This window comes from Cheilinus undulatus, linkage group 9 (assembly GCF_018320785.1).
Source record: "Cheilinus undulatus linkage group 9, ASM1832078v1, whole genome shotgun sequence".
NCBI lineage: Eukaryota > Metazoa > Chordata > Actinopteri > Labriformes > Labridae > Cheilinus > Cheilinus undulatus.
Genome location: NC_054873.1, coordinates 25,147,126 through 25,170,992, shown reverse-complemented (window position 1 = coordinate 25,170,992; position 23,867 = coordinate 25,147,126). Strand labels below are relative to the sequence as shown.

General features: G+C 41.3%; 1 protein-coding gene across 1 annotated transcript in view; it reads left to right on the top strand.

Annotated features, from left to right (window-relative positions):
* Window positions 1-23,867, top strand: part of igf1ra (insulin-like growth factor 1a receptor) — a 102,337-nt gene that overhangs the window by 10,194 nt on the left and 68,276 nt on the right. Inside the window, exon 2 of the mRNA XM_041794718.1 lies at window positions 6,265-6,828. Within this exon, the coding sequence (XP_041650652.1) occupies window positions 6,265-6,828 (564 nt within the window). The remainder of the gene's footprint in view (window positions 1-6,264; window positions 6,829-23,867) is intronic.

Sequence of the window (23,867 nt, the reverse complement as noted above, 5' to 3'; positions counted from 1 at the left end):
GTATACCCTACTTGCAAAATCGTGTTGCTCCTTATGTGCAAAGAAAGGCGCTATTTTTCTTACGTAGCCGGCATAATTCTAAAATCTCACATCCCCCTTGAGTGACTTCACGTAAGTGTACCCCTATTTGAGAACCACTGATCCAAGCGTGTGCTGGCTGCGGTTTTTGCTTGCATCATCACAACACTGTCTTTCGGCCTTGTTGTTTCGGTGATAAGTCATTCGGCTGAAAACAGAAAATGCACTTCTGGGCCATTTTCGGCTGAAAAATTTCGTTGGCCGAGCTTTTGGTGCATCCCTAGTGTTGATAAATCAGGGTTTAACATTTCAGAGAGGATTTTAACCCCTGAATTGTCATTTTGACTCTGAGTTAGAATGTACACAGTGTTGGAGTTATTTCACAGTGTTGATTCACCCGTTGAAGACAGCTCTGTAAAAAGTCAGTTAATAAGCTTTGTTCACTGCTCACTTTCACATTTTTCCCATCATGCCCATGGGAAGAAGGTTTAGATGTATATTTAGTTTAGCTGTGATTGGACTTTGCCTGTTTTACAGTCATCCCTGCTGGGGTTCTTTTGGACATGTTTACAGTGAATCGTTTGTTCTTGATGTGAGACACAGTTGCACCATAAGTGAAGTTGTCCACTGAGGTAGAGTTTGACTTTAGGTTTTCCACACGGTATTCATCATCAGTATGCACTGCCTAATGAGGTTGATTCTCTTCTCTGTTCTTGACAGAGGAGACCCACCTTACCCCAGATACTCAGTAGTTACTGCAGCTCTGCCGTATAGTTAAATGTTTAAAACTAGGGATGCATGATAGTGCATCTTTGCCAACATCCGATAAGCTGATATTTACAGATTCATTTTAGCCGATACTGACATCGGTTTCGATATTTAAACATGCTTTTTGGACAAGAAATTTCAGTCCTTTTGGACACACTTTAAGTTTTGAGGATGACCGAAGAAACAAACTTTATCCTTAAAAATACACTTTAGAGTTCAAAGTATGAAGATTAGTATGGACAAAATTTAGAGTCGATAATTTAACACTCTATGTGAGTTTAATTGACTGTGTATTTTATTATAGTGGTGTGTCTTTACCTGAACAGCCTGGTTGATATCTATTCTGTTGTTATTGCCATTAAGGAAAGATCACATTTCACTGTACAAGTCCTCAGTAGCTATTCATTTTTCAGTAAACTCTAACCTAAAGATATTTTAATTTAACTTGAGTAGATTTAAAGACCAGTACTAGGGAGAAACCAAGGAGTTCTCAGGCTTATTTTAGAGCCAAAAGTGTTAGAAATAATACTTTTATATAATGTTTGATGCATATCTAAATGTCATGGATGTTGACATGACTGGTGTTTATCCACTCTGAGTTTATATCTAAACAGCCTCTGTTTAATTAGCTAAACCTACACCAGCTCATGTTTGAGTGTATGTGTAAGTGCAGGTGTGTACGAGTCCGTATGATGACATTTCCACTGAGGGCCAGGGCAAGTTTTATCAATCATAAACATGAGCCAGTGGATCCCATTACACTGTGAAGATATGTGTGTTTACTCAGCAGTGTGAAGAGCGAAGTGAGAGAGAGAGAGCAGGGGGCGAGAGCAATACAGGCTTGTGGTGGTCACACGAGCTTAAATATCCACATCACTCTTGGGTCATTATTGTCAGCACTCTAATTTTTTCCCTCTGCTTCTTCCTGTTTACGTAACAATAAACTCAGGAGTTTAGTATCTAAATCTTATTCAGGCTCTCTTGTCTTCACAACAAATGGATTGCCTGAAAGAATAGGAATGAGAGAAGCCTGCAGGCTTAGTTTGAGGCAACATCCTACTCAATCCCTTTCCAAGGAAATGATTGGAATTCCTGCTACTTAACATGCCTAATGAGAAGAACAAGAGAGTGTTTTTTTCTTCAATTCCTCATTCCTTTCTCTTCTTTCTTCTCTCTTCCTTTCAGGATTTTTGAGTGTTCATCAATGTCAAGTAATGAGCTAAGAAACAGGACTATTTGATTGACATTTATAGCTCAGAGGAATACATTATAAGCATTTAGAGGTTTATGTTTGTCTTGGTTTTAGACCAGGATGACCTCAGATAGCTACACTTGGCAGAAACCTTATCTTTCCCTCGACACAGTATCTCTCTTCACTCCCCCTCTTTCCATTCTCTGGCCAGACGCCCCCGTTTTTATTAATGCCCTCATCAGGAAGTGGAGCCTAGAGTTTCTCTTTACTAACAAACAAATTAGTCTTTGTATTTGAGTGGCTCCACCCCTCCTCCCTCCCTCTCCGGCTGCTGGAGAAGCTGGAAGAAAATTCTGAATGAAACAAAGAAGACATGCAGCTCGATGGCTCACAAGTGGAGCCCAGGGGCATTGGTGTTGATTGGTGAAAGCAAATACTATTTTCTACTGGAGTAATCGTTTCCGTTCTAAATTTGGAGGAGTGAAATACCCTGACAGGAGCAAATATAGCCCATTCATCCCCATAAACAATGCGCCTTCTATTTTTTGCAGAATGGCTTCAAGAGAGAACATCAAACATGGCCTTTGGTGTCTCTGCTGAAGTGGAGTTAATTTACTCACAGGGACATTTTAAGAGCACGTGTGTTATATCATTGAGTCGTTTCTTTCTAATTGTTTAGAACCACTTCCTATATGAGTAACAAACTTTTGTACATGGAACTTTTTTTGCCAAGAAAGCACTTAGCTCTGTGCTTCTGTCCCTGAGCCATGGCCAGTGTTTTGACTAGAATCAAAGGCTCTGATTGAAAACATGTCCATGTGTCTCAGTGGACAGGCGCTGTGACAGCGTCGCTCACTGTGACGGCATCTTAAGCCTCTGTAAGAACTTAACAGGTTTAACCTAGGAGCTCATATGTCAGGGCATTTCCTGTGCTGACCTTCTTTTAGACATTCACAATGATATGCAGGCGGTAAGCTGCAGCATTTACCAGTTCTGTTATTATTATGAATTATACAGAAATAATTAATGCAGTGGTTTTGAGCTTTTGGAACAGCTGCACTTATTTAAAACACTATATTTAAAAAAATTCTTATTGAGTCTGTTTTTAACATCTGAAAACACATTACTATCAGAGTGTTAATGATAGCTGGCAAACAAAGTCTAACCAGATACCAAAAATAATCAGGATACTATTGGATTAATAAGTGGTAAGCGCTGGATTAAAGGTTCTAAGTCCTAAATTATGTCTTTGCCAATGGTGAAATTACAGTTGGTGTAAATGCTAAGCATAGTGCATGAACTGACCCATCGCTACTTAAATAGTGTCTGAAATCACTGAAAATGGTTGTTAAAAGAAATATAAACAGTTGAATTAATATGTTTAAAGAAAAACGTTTCAAATTTGTAAGTGTAATGGATTACAAAGTTAGTTGATAGCCCAACAGTAGAAAATGACACCTACAAGAAGGGTTAATAGTCGAAATGGTTGCTAAAAGTATAAGGAAATGTTTGAAATAGAAAAAAGTTATAAATAATGGAAAACATATACTGAAAATATACTGAGAGAGTAAAACATCATACTTGAAGAAGATAGATGCAACAGGGATGTTATTCTTTTAATATGAATTATATATTAGCTAGTTCTTAATGCTGGATTTTAGGGTGCTGGTTTAGCTCAGTGGGTAGAGCAGGTTCCCCTATAAACAGAACTATATGCACTGGTTGTGGGATTAATTCCTGGTCTCAGCACTGTTTGGTGCATGTCTCTCCCCGTTCTCTCATGCTTCCTGTCTCTCTCCAGCTGTCCTATCAAAATAAAGGCAGAAAGTCCCTACTAGTACTGAATTTTAGATCTACTGAACCGAAGTTGACTGAAGAGATGGTTTTCAGTCACATGAATATTTCCTTCTACTGCTTTTTAGCAGTAAATTGCAGACAAATGTTTAGTGATTATCACTGAAATGTGACAGTTAGTTTCACCCACTATTAAATTATTTTAACCTGTATTTTATTAGCTAGCCGGTGGATGCTGATGTTTGCTAGCCTGCCAACAGTACCAAATCTGCTACGTCACCAGTATGGTGTTAGTCTAAGGCGCTAAGTCTTCATCACCCCTCACACAATTCTAGGATGGTTTTCGAAGTAAGTGCATTTATGAACTCAAACTGTTAAGAACTTAGTACAGAAGTATGTTATTTGAAACATGCCTAATGTTAATTCTTTAAAGGGAAATTTATTTATTAAACCTGCTACACTCAGGCTGAAATAAATGTATATGCACAAATGGTATCCCATGAACTTGCTGCTCCAATGGCTAGATGTTAGAGTGAAACTTTGATTATACTTTTGTATTGAATCTATGTTGTAGCATATGTAGTAGGTCAGTGTTTCCCTGAACCCTAGAAAGCATACACACACATAGCTGATGTGCACCAACTAAGTAATGTCAATATTTGAAAAAACACAGCCCTGTGATTGGTCCACTGGGTAGTACTGGGCTACTGACAGTGTCTAAGTTGTCTAAGGCATAATGCGTACTATAAATGGTAATGCAACTAGTCATTTCTATATTCTGATTCAGCAACCATCTCTTCTATTGTTTCCTCTCCTTTACAGCAGCAGTATGACCAACTGCTGCTCAGTATTTATCAGCTCTATTCCAACACATCATGCTAGGTTTCAGTTAGAATGGTTTTCTGTTCACAAACCAGCTACAGTTTTTTATTTTTATTTATTTATTTATTTATTTTTGAGTGAGACCAGGAACTAAATATAAATGGCACTGCCAAGTAGTATTTGGGTGAGTGCGGAGCAATTCATACACACCAGCACACATGCATCTTGTGCTCAAAACGGCGTAGGCTGCTACGGCATGGATTCAACGCTGAAGTATTGACAAAGCTTGACAGCTTCTGCTGACAAAGGAGGGCTAACCGAGTGGCACCTCAGCATCATTCAGGAAGTGATCTTGCACCTCTCAAGTTACCAGACTTCCAGAATTTCCAGATATGGTCAGATCTGGTCTTGACCCAGGTCCTTCCAGACTGAGCTACTGCAACAGAACTCAATCATTAAAAAACTAATCATTTATAAACTGCGGCATTATTAACAGACCCTTTGAGTGTTTTCTGAGCGAGACAGAGGGAGTTTACATACCTGCTGCATTAAGCACAATAACGTTATAAGAACTCCATCCTCCATTTATTCCCAGGTGTAGTAATTGATTTGCACAATTAATGTCATCAATAATGAAAGGTGTCTCTGTTGTTAATGTGTGTGTGTTTGTGTTTGTTTGGTTTCAAGTGTTGTTTTCTGCCACAGTGGAATTTCTTTTTCACACACAGGGGTTATCTGAGGTGACAGAATCTAACAGAGAAAAGCAGGGTTTTTCTTCCAGTTCCTTCTGTCAACTCTGTATTAAAACTGTTCTGTTCAGCAGACAGTCATGCTAAAAAAATACATAGCTGCTCTGAGAGAACACCGAGAACAAACATGGACTTCTATTCTTCCATGTAGAAACATGATGTTCCAGCACTGCAGAGCTCTGTATTAACTGTCTATATCACATGATGCCAGCCTTACTATTCTTCTAACAGGATTATATTCTTCAAGAAGATTATTGTAATTAAAAGCTGTTGGTAATATTAATCTTGATGCTAATCTATATACACAGGTACATCTCAAAACATTAGAATATCATGAGAAAAGTTCAATATTTTTTGTCACATTTCGGAAAGTGAAACCCATAAATTAAATAGACTCATTACACATGGAGTGAAATATTGCAAGCCTTTATTTCTTGAAATTTTGATGGTTATGGCTTACAGCTAATGAAAACCCAAAATTCAGTGTCTCGGAAAATTAGAATATTACATAAGATCATTAAAAAAAGGAGATTTTAAACAGAAATGTCAGGCTTCTAAAAAGTATTGAACTTTTTCATGATATTCCAATTTTTTTAGATGTACCTGTACTGTAGCTGTGCTTTACTGTGTAATGAAACAATTCCTGTTTGTCACTTTCTTTCTTTCTTTATCCTTTTACATAGGAGAACTCATGAAAACTTCCTGAGCTCTGCCTTTAAGATTTAGCTGAAAGCTTACCTTTGCAGTCAAAGGAAGCATGGTGGAGGGGGGAAATTTTGGAAAAGACTATGGAGCAGGCAGGAAAAAGTCTGGATAAAAATGTGGCTGTTTAGGTTGCTGGTCACCTAGAAAATTTAGAAGTTTTCAGCAGTTTTCTGCATGCGTGAAAATGTTGTTACAGTCATCTCTCTTTTCTTTCAGTTTGTGGTCCGAGTATCGACATCCGGAATGAGATCAGCGAGTTCAAGCGTCTGGAGAACTGCACGGTGGTGGAGGGCTACCTGCAGATCCTCCTCATCATCGAAAAGTCCAACAGCATGCACCAGGAAGTCTTTCGCTCCCTCAGCTTCCCAAAGCTGACCGTCATCACTGACTACCTTCTGCTGTTTCGAGTCACGGGCCTGGAGAGCCTCAGCACGCTCTTCCCCAACCTGAGCGTCATCCGTGGGCGAAACCTCTTCTACAGCTACGCCTTGGTGATCTATGAGATGACAAGTCTGAAGGACATCGGCCTGTACAACCTGAGGAACATCACCCGAGGAGCCATGCGGATTGAGAAGAACCCCGAGCTCTGCTACCTGGACTCAGTGGACTGGTCTCTCATTATGGATGCCGTGGTTAACAATGTTATCAATGAGAATAAGAAATCAAAGGAGTGCGACAATGTGTGCCCAGGCATCATGGAGGATAACCCTCTTTGTCAGAGGACGTTAATCAATGACAAATCCGACTACCGCTGCTGGACGTCCACACAGTGCCAGAAAGGTAACATGAATCTTTCGGGGTTTTGTTTTCTACATTTTAACATGAAGATCATATTTTCTTTATATGTCTAAATGGCAGCAGTGTTTGAGTGATGTTTAGTGATAAAAGTCCAGAAAAAGCAGATTTGACTTTGATCTAGGTAGGTGGTTTCCAGTCACGTAAACATACTGCATTTTTTTCAGCAGTGAACAAATCCCATGAATCTATGCAGTGTTTTTCCTTCATTTCCGTCAGGCTGCGAGGATTGTCCATGGGCCAGTGAAAACATTTCCTCTCTGTTCATTATAGAGACCTTGTCTTCAGATCAGGCTATTTGTGGAGTGAAGGATGGCTGCAGCATAGAGCGCCAGGTATTAGGAAGGCACACTGAGTTGAGGTTAAAGTTGCTCTTCCAAGAAATGAGCTAGTCTACCTGTCTGGACCATGTCGGTTAAATATTTGCCTTAGGGACTTTTTTTTTGCAATTTATTAAAAGGGGTATATTGAAGAATCTGGGGGAGGGTCATCCTTGTCTAACTTCGGCCTGGTGCTGGGGTCATGGAGTTTTTAACACAGTTCAGAGCAGGGTCATGTCATTTTTTTTTTTTTAATGTAAAAGAGTCCTCTTGATCTGTGGGTTGGAATTAAGTGATGTTGCATTTGTTACCTGTGCTTCTTGGTCATTTGTGCAGCTCTTAAAGCAGCAGAGGCAGCTTGTAGCAACATTGCATATTGTTTTTTTCTCGTTTTCTCTCAGATTTCAGAGTTTTGGACAACTTGTGCTTTTTGATAAGAAACTAGGACAACCAGATCAGCTATCTGTTTCTTTTCAAACCCAGCATTGAATGCAGTTCAAGCCTTTGTTAAACATGTTTAGGCTTAAATGTTCTGTTGCTCTCTGGTTTAATCAAACAAGTATGTATTATTTTTGTTTACTTGCAGCTTTTTGCCAATATAAAGCTCCCTTTTCTTTCTTTAGGCCACCTATGCTTTATTTGTATCTCTTCACAAGAAGTGCAGAGGGCAGGTTAGCGAATAATTGTTCACTTCAGGCAAGGCCACATACATTATTCTTCTAATACAAAGAGGCCATTGATATTTTATCAGAAGTTCACATTCCTTTGCAGACTGCACTTTAAAACACAGTCTCCCATCTCTGCAGCTGAAATGGTTATCACAAAAAATCAAAAGACTTTTTATGTGTCTTTATATGCAAAAGCACTTCAACTCCATCAACAGATCTTTACAAATGTTCAAGAGCATTATGGGTGCTTTAAAATCATTATGCAGCTGTATCAAAAAGATCTAAATAATGAGCAAAAGCTCTTTAAACACCCTGTTGAGATACACGTGAAGCAGTTATGGCCTGCTATCTTTTTGATGCTTTGATGTAATAGATGCAGAGATGATATGTGCCATTCAGAGGATTATTTCAATGCTGCAACTTTGCATTTTTAAAATGTGCATACTAACACAAGGAAGGACATCAAAGTTTTTAAACTTCAAAGCTTTTCATATCATGTCTTCTGAAATGATACAGTCCCCATTAGTTTTGTATTCAACAGTGAGAAAGTAGGGAATGACATGCAGGAAAGGAGCTACAGGTGGAGCAGATAAAACTAGGTTACCAGTGTAAGAACCAGATGTGTCAGGTGTCACATCTGCCTGGGAGTGATGTTACATAATAATACTGGCTGCATGTTGGTATGAAGAACCATGACACAACCTTTCAAGGCCATGGTTCTCTGCCGGAAAATGGTGAATTGCTCCCTCCAGGTGGGGAATGAGTCTCTACCTCAGATAGAGTTAAAGTGTCTCGGGGTCTTGTTCACAAGTGAGGTTGAAAGGGAGCGTGAGATTGACGGGCAGATTGGTACAGAGTCAGCAGTATCGTTGTGGTGAAGAGGGACCTGAGCCAAAAGGCAAAGAGCTAGATTTACTGGTCAGTCTACCCCCCAACCCCTGCCTATGGTCATGAACTCTGGGTAATGACCTAAAGACCGAGATCACGGATACAAGTGACCAGAGTTAGTTTTCTCCAGAAGGTGGCTGGGCTCAGCCTTAGAGATAGGGTAAGGAGTTCAGACATCTGGAGAGAACTAGGAGTAGAGCCGCAGCTTATTCGCATCTAAAGGAGCCAGTCAAGGTGGCTCCGGTATCTGATCAGGATGCCTCCTGGGCATCCTGATCAGATACCGGATCAGACCTTTGGAGGTCTTCCGGACACATATGGCTGGGAGAAGACCTCCGGGGAGACCGAGAATGCACTGGAGGGATTATATATCCTGACCTGTCTGGGAATGCCTCAGGATCCCTCAAGGAGTTGGAAAGTGTTGCTGGGGAGAAGGATGTCTAGGTTGACTTGGCCCCAGATAAGCAGAAGAAGATGAATGGATGGATGGATGGATGGATGGATGGATGACGTGGCCCATTGTGATTGGCTGAATATCAGAGTCATTGGAAATGGTTCACAAAACCTCAAAACCTTGAATGAATAAATGAACCTCAATATAGAGATCTTTTGTATTTTTAGTTGATACTATCTTTGGGTTGCACGGTGGCACAGAGATTAGCGCCGTAGCCTCACAGCAAGAAGGTTCCTGGTTTGAATCTCAGTCGGACAGGGCCTTTTTTGTGGAGTTTGCATGTTTTCCTTGTGCCTCTCCAGCTCCCCAAAAACCAAATATATGCTTATTAGGTTAATTGGTGACTGGTGAATATGTCAGCCCAGCTCAGGGTGCGCCAGCCTCTCACCCAATGACCCAATGTTCATTGTGATCCTGAATGGGATAAGTGGTGTAGATAATGGAAAATGTATGGATGGGCATTATTTTGCTTAGAGTACTTGCTTTGAGTGGTTATAATGTTAATTGTGTTTGGTTTTGTAGATCGTAATCACTTTAGGATTGCTAGCACGCTAATGCTGTTTGTGTGAGAAAGAGAGCAATGTCTAAATATCACAAATACATTGGTATTTTTTCAGTATGGAAATACTGCCAACATATGTGTGCTGTTAAGACAGTGTAAAGGAGTTAACCTGCAGTTTTTGGCCATTAAAAACGAGACGTTTCCAATCATTATGTGTCTAAAGTTCTGTTTTTATTGTCTGGGTATTATAAAAAAACAATGTATATTGCTTGTTTTTTTTAATTCCTATTGTTTTACAGTTTTTAGTTTTGTGAAACCCCTGTAACTAGTGCCCAGGATGAAAAGATAAATGCAATATTCACAGTCACAAGTCTTTGTTTGGCACAGAATCTTTGCAGACTTCCTGCTCTTCCCCATTTTCTCTGTCTTCCTATCTGTGTAAAATAACGGTGGGAAAATGTCCCTCCAGAGCTCCTCTATTGAAGACCTGTGTACAGCTCCCAGGGTCAAGCACCACCCTTGTTCACCCTCGGGGACCCTCAGAACAAATAGTGGAAATCAAGCTTGCATATTTTCCCTGGTGACCTGGTCTGTCTCTATAGGAAAACTATGGTGTTTATTGTTGTGTCTCTGTTTATTCTTGGATGCTGTGACCTGCTGGAGCTCTCTGCATGTTGCTATTGATTAATTGATCCATTGAGATGACGATGAGAAGTTTATTTCTTTCTATGTGAACATCTTTGTTAGAAGATTTTTTTCTGAATTAGGAATGAAGAGGAGCAGAGTTATCAGTGTTAGTGATTCCTCTGCATAAGGTGAGTTTGTTTTCCAGGTTTCATGTGCAGGTAACACCTCTCACCCTGAATTTTTTTAAGCTTTGATGTGTCTCTCTCTCCTTCCTGCTTAACATTCATCTCTCCTCCCCCTCCCCTCTGCATAATTGCCTTGTTTTTCTCCAGTACAGATGTTCCTTCAAGGGCATTCAGCGGTTTTCTAGTCAATACGGCCCGGTCTCCTCTTTAATTACACTACATGAGGAGGGAGAGCTGTCTGCCCTGCACTCTACTTTAGCCTCTGGGCTGTGTAGTGTTTCACGGAGAAACAACAAAAACTCCTCTTTTCAAGTTTGTCCACCCAGCAGACACTGTTTCCCACAGTTTGGGGCTTGCCTAAATGAGTAGAGGGGAGCATAAACACAATGCTAGACAGAAGCAGCCAGGTTAATGTTGTACTTGAAGAGAGGAGGAGTGTCTGTGCAGGGTGGTGCAGACTGGAGCAGAGGGCTCTGGATGCTTTTTAGTGGCAGGCAGTGATGCAGAGAGAGGCCCTGACTGAGAAGCCGCACGCAGGAGGAGGAGGAGGAGGAGGAGGAGGAGGGGCACTCGGGGGAAATGTCAGACAAATGTCAAGTATACAAGCTCGCCGGCAGGCTTGGAGGGTTGAAAAATTCCCGTCACTCCCCTTGTTTTCCTCCTTCCTCCTCCTCCTCGTAAATCCTCCCTGCTCCCGTTTTCCTCTCGTCTTTGCTGTCTGTCCATTTCTTCCTCTCTAGTTTTCTCCAGTTGGCTTAGCCTCAGCCTGGATCTCATCTCTGATTGTCCTTGTCAGCTGCTCTGCTGGTGTTTCCTCCTCTATTTTCACCTCACTCTTTTCTTCAGGGCTTATCAGGGGCTGTTAACAGCTCCGGCTGTCAGATATCTCTGCTCTGTTTACTTGTCGGAGACATTCTCTCATCACTGCGGTGGTCACAGCCAAGCAGACTGTTTGGCCAAGGCCTTGGGTCCTCTGACACGGCACGCTGTTTGCTTTGAGTTTTAGGGGTGATCTCGTGACTTTAAAAGTGTCTGGCTTCCCTCAAATAGCCATCCTCAGGTCTGTGTGTTTGCTGCAGACAGGCCTGCCTTCTGCACCTGGACCCAAGCCAAAACAAAATAGACAAGAGGCTTTTAAAATGAGGCAGACGAGCAGGAGAGCATGCTGCTGTGTCCATGCCCGCTCATAGGGCAGGTTAGTCTTCATAGCTCCACAGGGAGGCACACACTCTCACACTTGCTCGTCCTCACATAGCTCACATGTCTCCTTTATGTGAGAGAATATTAACTTACAGTATGAACAGCCTCCATGGCACTCTGCTCTAGTTTCTTGATGCTTACCTCCTTATGCTGTCTTGTTTTAAAGGACATCATGTCCTCAGTGAGGTATTTATGTGTCGATAGAGAAATGCCAAGAGTTAAATCTATGAAACCTACTGAGCTGCATTTGCTTTTTTGAGAGAGTAAAACTTAAGTGAAAGTGTCATGGTGTCACTTTGCATATCGGAGTCCGAGCCATAGTGGTGTAAGATGAAATGTGGCGTAAGGGGACCTGCTGTCCTGCTCTGCAGCAGACAGTCTGTGCTCTGTGTGTCCTTGTACTGAACCCAGAAGAAACTAAAGCATTTTGGAGCCTCTGGCAGTTGGGAGAGCTCTCCACAGGCCTGGGAGACTTTAGCATTTGATAACATGTTTACTCCGTCCTTGCCAGAGACCCACTTGATATCTCTGGTCTAAGTGCTCTGACCTGAGCCCACTTTACAGCAGGGGAAACAGTCTCTTTTAGAGGATGCTGTTCCTGTAGGGTAAGCAGGTTCAGACAGCCAGACAGAATCTAATACTGCTACTATGAGCAGATTGCTGCTCCTCCTAGAGCCCTTTTCTGTTTGGAAATTTCTGGATCTTGTTTAATCTTTTGATAGAGCTAAAAGGATAAGACTCACATTTCCATTTTTCTTATAGTCAACAAAACAATATGTCTCTCAAGGGATTTTTTTTATTCATTGTCTGTGGCATGAAGCCAGGAATCCACTGCTTTATGTTTACTTTAACAAGTACTTTAACTCTGTGGGTCTAAAATAAGATGTATGAATTATAAAAACAGGATTTTTTGTAAATGTGGCTAAAATGTGAACTATTTGAAGAATATTTTAACCCAGTGGTTACTGACAATTTCACTGCACAACACAACTGCCCAGCTGGGCTGAGTGTTAAAATGTCCTGTAACACTGCTGTCTGCTCAGTGTGGAATAGACATAAACAGGATGAAAACCGACTGATATCCTCATAAACTTGGATTATTTGGACTTGACAGAGATCCATACTGTTTCCTAAAGACTTGGTGGAGCGTTGACGTTAATATGTGGCCATAAATCAAGTTTCTTAACCTTTGTGAGGACCTGATTTTAAAGTACTCAAAGAGCCTGGTTCATTAGTGAAGGATATAAAACTAAATTAACGTCGAAAAGTTTTGATAATATGAGATTATAGATCAGTTTTCCCCCTGTATTTCAGTGTTTTCAGTGTCAGATACAAATGTTCATTGAAATAACTTAAACAGTATTTTACCAAATAGAAAACAGGTTAATTTAGAAAGACTACATTATATGATATTACTTTGTCTCTCCCTTTAAAACCAACCATGGGTAAGTGCCTCTCACCTTAGGTTTTAATTTATCTTATGGCTGATGTGGTTGGTTGAAATTTAAGGTCTTAATTTCCTCTTAGGTAAGGGAGAGGAGAATGAAGGGAGTCTAGATTCTATTTATTAATAGAAATGTAATGCTCGTGGTGTCTACTGTAATAGCTTTGCTTCATCTTGTGTCTTTATTAGCATTGCTTACGACTCAAAACAATTCTATAAACATATTTCATTGGCTAGGGATCTGGACTGACCACAGTGAACATCATCAAGATGTATTTATTAAAATTATGGCAATTTTCAGCTGAAATAACACCCGTAACCGTTAACTCTCCACTGATTCCTGCCACCAATACAAACATTGCTGGAAGAGCAGAGACTCATGCTGCTGTGATGTCACACACAAACCCTCTATAGGTCCTTAACTGGAGCTATAGTGGTTACCAGCAGTGGGCAGATGTTTTAGATTTTAGGCCTGAAATTATTTCAGATATTAAGAGTGAGAATAACTGCCTGGTAGGTCTGGCCAACCACCAAGGGCCGGATTTTTAACTGTTTAGTGAGCTTATCCAAAATCATACCTTACCTTCAACTTCCCTGTATAAAAGTGAGTATTGAAGTGCCACACTCCCTTCTTTCGTCCAATTCGACCTATGCTGGAGAGGTTTTTATGCCCCTATAAAAAAAGAAAAAAGATCAAATCTTAAAACTGAGAATGAGCAATGGCTGGCAGGTTCAACTTTGCACCCCAGACTTGATAAAATCTAAAACAAACAAGTCCAAACTAATCACTGAAATTACTGTAGGACCTGAAGTATAAATCTTTGCAGCATTTTCTATTTGTGAAAGTGTCCCTCAGAGTAAGGTTTTACAAAATCTGATTGTTGCATCTTAAAACATTTTAAAGGGTAAAGTTGCAGTTTAACATGTCAAGTAGTTATTGTTTATTTCTGCAGTAGGGCAGATATGTAATAAGTACATATTTCTGTCAACAAGATTTAATTGGTACTGTGCAGAAATGATGCTATAAAAGTGCTAACTGTGAACTAGGCTATATTATTGCTTCTCTTAGGTACATAAGGCATGCATAGTATGCTAGGTCGGGTGGAATGAGTCTGCCCCTTTAAGTGTATAAGGTAGAAATTCCTGCAGGCTTAGTCACTGCAGTTGTGAGGGGATACAGAGGGGGAAACACACAGCTCAGGCTGTATGTGTAGGGTCACACAGAGCTATGAAAAGGAGTTAGGCTGGCTGTGGTGATGATACACGTGTAGATGAGGTTATTGTGTTTGGTCTTGTGTAAATGTGGTTGTTTCTGTTGAAGCAACATCCAACAACAGATTGGAGGAAGCTTTTAAATATTTAATGGCTCCTCTGAAGCTTATCAAAGTCCTGTGGTTCTAGGGACAGGGAGCAGGAAAAGGCTCAGATTCCAGTTTTTGATAGTCCGGTGCTTTCCTAGGGGCATGCTGAGCACCGTGACTCAGTACCCATGCATCCGATGTTTCCACCTGGCATGAACTGCTTGCCTGAGCTCTGCTCCATTTTGTACTAGGCTTAGGCAATGTGCCAGCAGTAGAGATGGCACTGTGGTCGATCACACTCATTCATTCCTGCCCTCCCACAACTAGCAGACTAAAAATGGAATAATCAGATCCATCGTGCGCTCCACTACTGTGCTTAGATTTTCTTTCCATTCACTGGGTCATCACAGCGTCCTGGGAGAGGGTAAAGTGGGTCTGTGATTGGTATATACCCAGATTTTCACCACATCACTGTAGACGGCGTATACCTCCTATTCATCATGTGAGACGCAGTTGTCCTGTTCAGTTAACTCTGCCACTGTTTGTGTGTGTGTGTGTGTGTAGGTGTGTTCGTGAGGTCTGGGGGAGTATTGATTAACAGTGTGACAGCTCCACAGTGGTGCTGAAATAAAAACATCAGAGAGCAGACAGAGCTCTCCTCACAGCAGCCCTTCGTCCTTTTTTGTCCCAAGACTTTTATGTCTTTTTAAACAGCAGTCCAAGGGCAGGAGAAGCAACAACAGGCTGTAAATAGCTTTCTGTGAGCCTGCGTGTGTGCTTGTGTTTGTGAGCGAGGGAATAGGGCAGCTTCTTTTCTTACTCTTACTGTGGCTATAGTCGTTGTGTTTTCTACCTCAATGGGAAAATCTCTCTTAACATCAGTTACAAATGTTTGCCAAAGTTATTATCTTGAAAATTCAGGGAAAAAACAATGCAAATAAGTATTTTCTCACTTTTTTGGAGACTATTTTTTGAACTTTTTGCCTTTTTTCTGAAAGGATAGCTGAAGAGAGACAGGAAATGTGGGAGCATGTGGGAAGACATGCACCAAACAGCGCTGAGACTGCGTATTGATGACTTTAGCCTTTATTTATGGGCGCCCGCTCTACCCACTGAACTAAACCGGCACCCAGATTTTTATTTTCTGTAGTGAATGCAATATTCTTCTGTACCACTAAAATAGCCCATGTAATAGCCTGACATAATGCCACTTAATACAAGAGTTACTGTTGGTTCTAATCTCTGTTATCTTGGGTTAGATGAAATGTGTTGGTATGAATACTTGTCTAAAGTTAGTGATAAAACAAATGGTTTTAAACTGATTTACATTTAGGAGAAGTATTTTAATCATCGAAAAACCTCAGACTGTCTTAGTTACATTAATTAGCTTTGACAACCCCTTTCCAACACGGCGCCTGCATGTCAGGTGCCTTTAAGCTGCCAAACTTTCTCTGCAGGGCCCTGTTTGGAAGATGAAAATCATTTCAGGCCCCCTGCACCGTACAAATGAACATGCAAAAATATTTAAACGTACGACACTCACACTGCCTGTCAGAATTTTTGCAAACAAATTACTATTTTTTATTTACCACAACATAGAACCTCAAATATTTGTAGAAATAACAACAACCATTTATTTGAACAGACACTGCACCCCCTAGGAGGGGGCCCACAACGCAGTTTATGAACCACAGATCTATGGTATACTGCTAGCTATTTTTTCAGGAAACAGGCTGTCATGCTATGCCTTACAGCAGGGGTTCTCAACGTTGGGGGTCATGAGACACTAAGAGGGGGTCTCAAGATGCCTTAAAAAACTAGGAACATTTTTGAATTACACTGTTGCCACTTTACACCAATTTTGCCAAATTTTAAGACATTTTTGCAACTTGAAACCCATTTTTATCCATTTGAAACTATTTCCAGCACTTTTTTTCTGCATGTTTTTGCCACTTCTAAACCAAATCTTGTCACTCTCTGCCTATCGTTGGCTCTGTTGACACATTATTGCCACTATTAACCCCTCTTTACCACTTTTAAGCCACATTTCACAATTTGATATGCCAATTTTTGCCTATTTCTGCCTCAGCTATATTATTTTTATAGTTTATATTATTTTTCATCCCATTTCACCAAATTTTCACTTTTAAATCCCCTTTTACCACTTACCACTTTTTGCCACTTTAACCCATTTTTGCAATTTTTTGGTTATTTTTTTGCAACTTTTATCTAATGTTTGGCATTTCTATCCCATTTCTGCTACTTTTAAAATCTCATTTCACCACCTTTCCCACCATTTTTGCCATTATTTACCCATTTTAGCAATTTTTAACATATTTAATTCTGTTTTTAACAAAATGATTTACATTTTTGAGAGGGTTACTTACTACACAAATGAATTAGAAATTTGCTTCTTTGATAAGAGTGGTTGTTATTCAGGTAAAATATAAAATACCACAGCTTAACTTTACAATGGACAATTTTGCTGGCCCCCCAGCCCTCCCATTTTTCCCTTCTTATGTGCGGCCTTGTCTGCACATGACTATTCTCGAATGTTCATGGCTGTGTTCAGCCACCTTCAGGTACAGTAGGGGTCCCCGGTCTCTGGCATCTTTATTTTGGGGGTCGCAGGCTGAAAAGGTTGAGAACCCCTGCCTTACAGTAAGCATTTCTAAAGAAATAGCAAGACAAAAAACACATTTGAGCTTTTTTTGTCAGCTAAAAGTGCATAGAGCTATGCTAGCTGTACCTGTTTTCAGTTTTAATGCTAGGCTAAGCTACCTTGTTGCCCTGCCCATCACAGGTGTACTATTGTAAAGAAAGTTTAATATAAAAACAGCATCTGTGTTAAAATACTACACTAAAAACCTCATCGTAACGATATAAAGACATATTTATCATGTAAAATTGTATATGAGATTGTAAAGTAACCTAGCTTACTCTGTTCATCTATCTGTCAAAGGTGTAAAAGCATTAAAAGTACAGTACTCTTCTCCTACTTCTAATAGAAAATACTTGAATTTAACTAGGCCTGTGACTCGGTGCATTTGGTCTCCTTTCTTCTCCTGGCCTTTGCCACATATTCTCCCATCTAGGTCACATTTGTAAATGTCATTCTTGTGAATAGTTAGTATTCAATGTTAGCATATACAGCCCAAACAGAGACTTCATTCACAATCTGAGCTCTCCTAAAGCATAAAAGGAAAAAACGGTTTTAAGTAGTTTTTCAGCTCAGTTGGTTTTATTAGTTGCCTTTGGACTTGGAGGCCTGGAGCATGAGTGGCGAGTGTGATTGGTCAAAAAGGAATTCTTTTGCCTCGTGCTTTAATTTGTTTCGAGTTCCTCCCAAACAGAAAATCGTAACATCTTATATTTTCCTCTCTGCTTGAGCAAAACATAAAAAACCACAAACACGTGCTCCTGATGACGATTGCTTAAATTTTACATCAATGACGTTGTCTTTTTCAACATAACAGCAGTTTGATTGGGAGTAAGCAAAGTTCATCCATGATGACATGGATGTACAGTGTGTTATTGTGAATGAAAGAACAACGGGCTTATTGTCCGCGTGTGGAGTTTATCCGACTCCTGTCCTCTGTGGCTCACAAAGGACTCTTCTCAAAACGTGGACAGATTGGCCTCTCTTCCAAGGTTTCCTGACATATTCTTGATTTACTAAAATAGGACCTGCTTGTCGTGCCACCAAAGAGACTCGGTGACACACTTACACTCTCATCCAAACACACAGGTAGTTCTGCAAACACTCACACCTCTCTCCCATACCCTTCCTTTCCATTTGTGCTCTGTCCCTGCTGTGTTTGTTAATGAACATATGTGCTTCTGTAAGTGTGTATGCATAGTGTGTTTTCTGCCTGCTCAGTGCTTATTTGTGCCGCTGAGCTCCTCCTCTGATAGGCTGCTGCCTACTGCCTTCTGGCTGTGCGGCTCGGAAGCTGTGACTCATCCTTTGCTCTCACCACTCATTCATAAATCTGCGTGAATACTACAACTTCCTCTCGCAGAGCCATGGGGCCCCCTCAGCTCTGTGGTAGGTTCCCCCCTCCATCCTGCTCTAAATGGCAGGAAGGATGAGGGCCGGCTCCGCCTCTTCGTGACGCCTCTCAGAGAGGTGAGAGAGACGGGTGCCCACGCCTGCTGCCTGTGCTTGCCCTTGGCGTTTAAGCCGAGCCTCTGTCTCCCTGCCTTGCCTTGCCTTGCCTGCCTCTGCTCTATCCCTCCGTATATGCAGGCCAGAGCAGTCGTTTACTCGCTGCTTGGGCTGGCTTGGCGATGCTTCCTGGGAGATAATGCGCCATGCCTTCGAGTAAGCTCTGAGAGTACGGGTTAATTCCACAGTGGGGAAAAAAGAAATCTCCTGCTGACAAATCTCTCCTGCAGAGGTGAGGATGTACGCTGAGACGAGTGTACCCTGCTTTGCCAGAATAGTTAGTACGGTTCACTGAGGCCACAGAAACACTGCTCCTCTATTTTCTTCCCTTGTTTTTGTGTGTCGTAGAGCACAAGGGCTTGATGTGATCTTCTCTCTTTTACCTCTCCCTCCACACATGGCTGAAATGTGTGTAGCTCTTTGAAAATAGATTAATGTCCCTAGGGCATGTGCATATCTGTCGATGTGCAAAATGTCTTGTCTTAAAGCTTAGAGAAGAAACTGCCTCTTGTTTAATGAAAGTAAATAGATGTACAAATATAGACAAGTTATTGTACAATAACTAAAGAACAGTAATTGTATCCTGCAGCTTTGCTCAGGATGAGTCATTCTTTTTATCCAATGGGCGTGTTGTGTGTTTTTGTGCTCTATCTATAAAAGAGATATCAAGCAGGCCTCAGCGTGCCGGTGGTGTTTTACCATCTGTTCTGTTTGGGAGAATGTGCACAATGAGGAGATGAAAGGACATCATAAAATTACAAAAAGAAATCTCATGAATTACGCAGCTAAATGAAATGCTGGCACTTCCTCTCAAACCCTTTTCTTCGCCATAAGCCGACTTGAGGATTGATGTCATATGAGCTCCAAACAAAGTTTTGATCATGTCAGCTCTTTCAAATATTCCTCCAGTATAACTTTCAGTGTCAACAACCCATAAAGCAGCACGCCTCGTCTGATGCTATTAGTCTGCTTTCTGTCAATGCCTTAAAAAATGACCTTGACTCTCTGTGGTGCCTCCTCTTCCTCCTCTCTCTCCTCAGCTTGTTTGGGTGGGATCTCCAGGGGCTAGTGCAGTTGTCAGCACGCTGCCTAATGGGCACAGGTGGTTGGGGCTCCTCTGCCTTCTCCAGCCTCTCTTGGCATTGCTCTCTTTGGCATACCAGCAGCTCCTTGGCCGGCCGCCTCAATGGGCCACTCCAGCACAGCAATCACCAGTTGGTGCTTTGTCAGCATCAGGGTGGCCCAGGATGAAATATGGCTCTCAACTTTGAAACGTGGAGAGAAATACAGCTGTGTGAGATGCCACAATGAGCCGTTCGGTGACAGAATTTTGTATTTCCTCCTCTCAGAGACAGAGATGAAAACTGTCTTTTTTCCGCGACGATTCTCAAAGTGATGACAAGTCGCTGGGTCATCCCTGGTTCCCTTGTCACTCGCCACAGTGCAGAAGGGTTCAGGAGAAAGTGTGCAGCTGTACTGCAGAATGCAGCAGTCAGACAGAGGCTTGTTACTGTGTCAGATAAATATAGAGGTCTCTAGAGCTCTCCACTGCAGCTCTATCTCCGCCTGCTGCTGGGACGGAGGGAGGAAAAGGCCGTGTCACCTGGGAGCTGCCACTATCCTCATTCATCCTCGCTAAATTGGCTTTAGACTCACAGGACATTAAAGATTATTGTGATTCCATGGTGGCAGATAGGATAGAATAAGGAAAATGACTGTTTTGTATCTGTTTTCCTGTAACCTTGAAGGACTACAGCATGACAACATGGTGCTGACCTGTAATGAGGTCAAGAGAGACTTTGTCCATTTGGTGAGGGCGGGATGATGTGGTTGACAGAGCTCAGCAGCGACCGGCTCTGCTTCCGGAAGTAAATTTCCCAAATCCAAATCCTCCATTGATTTAGCGACATCACGAAATTCCTAAATTAACTGTTTTATAATCCGGGAACCAAACCAACAACTAAAAAAGCCAAATAATTTTGACCATGATTGATTTATAAAATCAAAGGTAAGGACATCCAAGGGGGTGAATGTTTTTCATAGGTGCTGTATCAGTCTCAGCATAAGATATAGATACAAATCTAGATAAAGTGATTTATTGTCAAATAATCACTTGTGCAGTGCTATGACTGTTTTTGACACAGTGGTCACGACTTAGTGACTCCTTGGGGTGGCAGTTATAGCATGATTGAGGATAAAAGATGGAGTTAAAGCAAAATAACAGACAAATAATGTTGAACAGTAGTGAATAAGAGTTGAAAATGGCACCAAATTGCTTTGAATTAATACATTTATCCTTTAAGGTGGATGCTGTATTCTCCAGGATGAATGTGTGACCCTCTGATAATCAAAGATGAGCTTGCCTTCCCACTCTGAGAACTCTTTGACTCCTTCTGTGTGTGTGTCTTTGATACTGTGCATCCTCAGTACCCTCACCCGGCTCTTCAGGTCTGCTGCTGATGGAGCAGAACACACGCTTGACAGAGGTGGAGGTGGAGTTGCATTAGCACTCTTTTCATCTCCTCCGTCTTCGTGTCTGATGAGAGCGCAGTTGTTGATAAGCGTCCAGCAGGTCTTTGAAGTTCCAGTCTGGACTCGTCCCCCTGTAGCTCGACGATACACCACCCCCACCCCACCGCTACCACCACCACTACCCACCACCCACTCCCATTACTGCATCAATTACAGAGACGAGGCTTGCGGGGGTTGTTTGCACTTGTGTTTGCGTCTCTCTCCCTCTCTCTCTCTGTGTTCCTGTCTGATAAACATGACAGACACTAGCCCACAGCCTGCATGTAAACACCGCCCATTCCCATTCATATTTTATTACTCACTCATTTACTCAGCATAGCCTGTCCTCGCAGGGCCCACGCTACAGTCCTCAGCTCGAGCTTTTGTTCTGTTACACCTCCCTCTTTCACTCTGATGTGGTTTGAATGCTGTGATACAAGTAAGTCAAAATCCTAAATCATCCCACCATGATCTTTCAGCCAAACATGATGCATCTGCTGTGTTGTAGTCCGCGTCTCAGCAGAGAGACTCGGCCCTGTCCCCTCATTTATGTAGTGTTGTTAGCAATTTTCCAGACCAGACATGTACTTGCATGTAAAAAAGCTTGTTTTTGCATTCCACCTACCTCCCCTGCATAATATATGGTATTATATTCCAGCTTCTTTTCTTTCCTCTGCCTGTGCATGGAGTAATGACACCGATGCTTCTGTTTAGGAAAACCCCTGGAAACGCATAAAGATTTGACTTCTCTTTCAGTAGTTTTCCGAGCAGTTAATAGCAGGACCGGAAACATTTTTGCTTTTGTGCTGTTTATACTCATAACTACAGTCTAGACACACATAAAAAAGCTGTTTGTGGTGGCAGGAACTGATGCCATTGTGTCATAAGGAGGTAGAAACAGAGAGAAATAAAGGTTTAACTGGATTTTAAGAAAAGTGTCCATTGTAAAGTCCATCTTTAGTTTTTAAATATCATCTGACAAAAGTATTCTTTTGTTCTTTGATGACCTTTGCTCTGCCTGCTGATACAATATTTACCGTACAGATTGTACTGTTCTTTTTCATCTCCTCTTAAAGCAGCAACTTGACTTCCTGTTTTATAATACAATGGCAGAATTTGAGTCTGATAGGATGTTTCGAAACTGTTTCATTCCAGACATGCTCTTAACATTTTTGTCTTTTCATAACTTTATCCAAATCAGACTTTAGGTTATATCTCTGTTTGGAAGCTCAAACACAAAAGGCCATTTTTCATCACGATGGCACGTCAACCTTATGAAAAAGCCTGAGAACAAGTCCAGAAACTCTGTATTTACATTGACATGCATTAAAAACCTAAATCCAGATGTGTGTCATCTCTAAGAGTGCTGCAGGCCTAAAGGGGAGTGTAGAGAAAAGTTGCACGTCACCGCCTCTTAGCATGTGAACAGCATGTACTCTATGTGCTGTATGTATGTATCTTCATGCTGGTAGTGTGCTCAGACACAAAGTGGCTTTTGTTCAAAGATGTGTTGTATCGTAGAGTGTTGAAGTCATCCATCTGTCAGGCACTGATTCATACATGCCTGCGGTATTATTTTACTCTCTTCTGCTCCATGGCATATTTCAAATAAGTGGTTAATTTTGTTTACATCAAAGTCATTAGGGAACATGTCATTAGCTTGCCAGCCAGCCATTGGTCTAGGCCAAAAGACCATCTGCACTGAGCTGTACAAATGGACAATTGTAACAAATGTTTATGGTTAGATTAAACATGGAACATGTCTGCCATTTAAACCCACTTTCTTTGATTTGTTGAGCACATTTTCATTTCTATGATAAACTTCTGCCAAACACTGAGGGCGACTCTGCTTCCTCTATTGACATAAACACCTTAAACACAAGGCCAGCAGGTGGAGTCATCAAGAAACAATCAGAAAATGGCATAAATAGATTTCATTCATCATGCTTAATCCAAAATCAGCCCCTGCCATTTAGTCCTACCCCTATGTTTTATGAGATCCCCGTAGGCCCGGTCTACACAGAGACCAATTCACGAGTATACGCAAATTTTTTTTGTCATATCGATGTTTCATCCACACCAAAAAAACAGCATTTTGGGAGGCCGTAAACCCAGTGTGAACAAATCTGTAAACTGTTAACAGTGGACAGCCAACTGCATCTTTCTTGAAACGATTACGTCATACATAGCACAACCCAATAAAGCCACCTGCACGTGTCGAACCAAAACAACAATGGCAGATTACAGGGTTGTGTTGTTGCTGCAGAAGCTACTAAGATTATTATGGCTTTTATAGCAAAATCTGATGCTCCTTTACCACCACCTAGAACAGCACACACCAGATGTTCTTAAATCCACCACGGAGAACAACCAGAAGGGCAACTAGGAGAAAGTTTTGGGCAGTTTCCGTAATATTCTTCTCTCTTATGGTGCATTTCTGTGGCAGTGTTACAGCTCCACTTACAGGCTCAGCATATATACTACAGCGTTTCCAGTGGTTTTCAGGGCTTCTGTGCATGAGCAGATTCCTGAAACGATCCCATGTTTACGGAAATTTTTTCAAAACAAAACAGATATATATTGTTTTTGTCTTTGTGTGGACAAGGCCTTAGAATGAGGGACAGAGTGAAAGCTAAGTCCCTTCAAAATGAATGTTATGGGGAATCTCCAAGAGCTTTGCGAATCGTCATAGTTATTTTTATTTCAAACATGCATTTAACATTGGGTATTGTTGTTTCCTGGAACAGATTTCACCA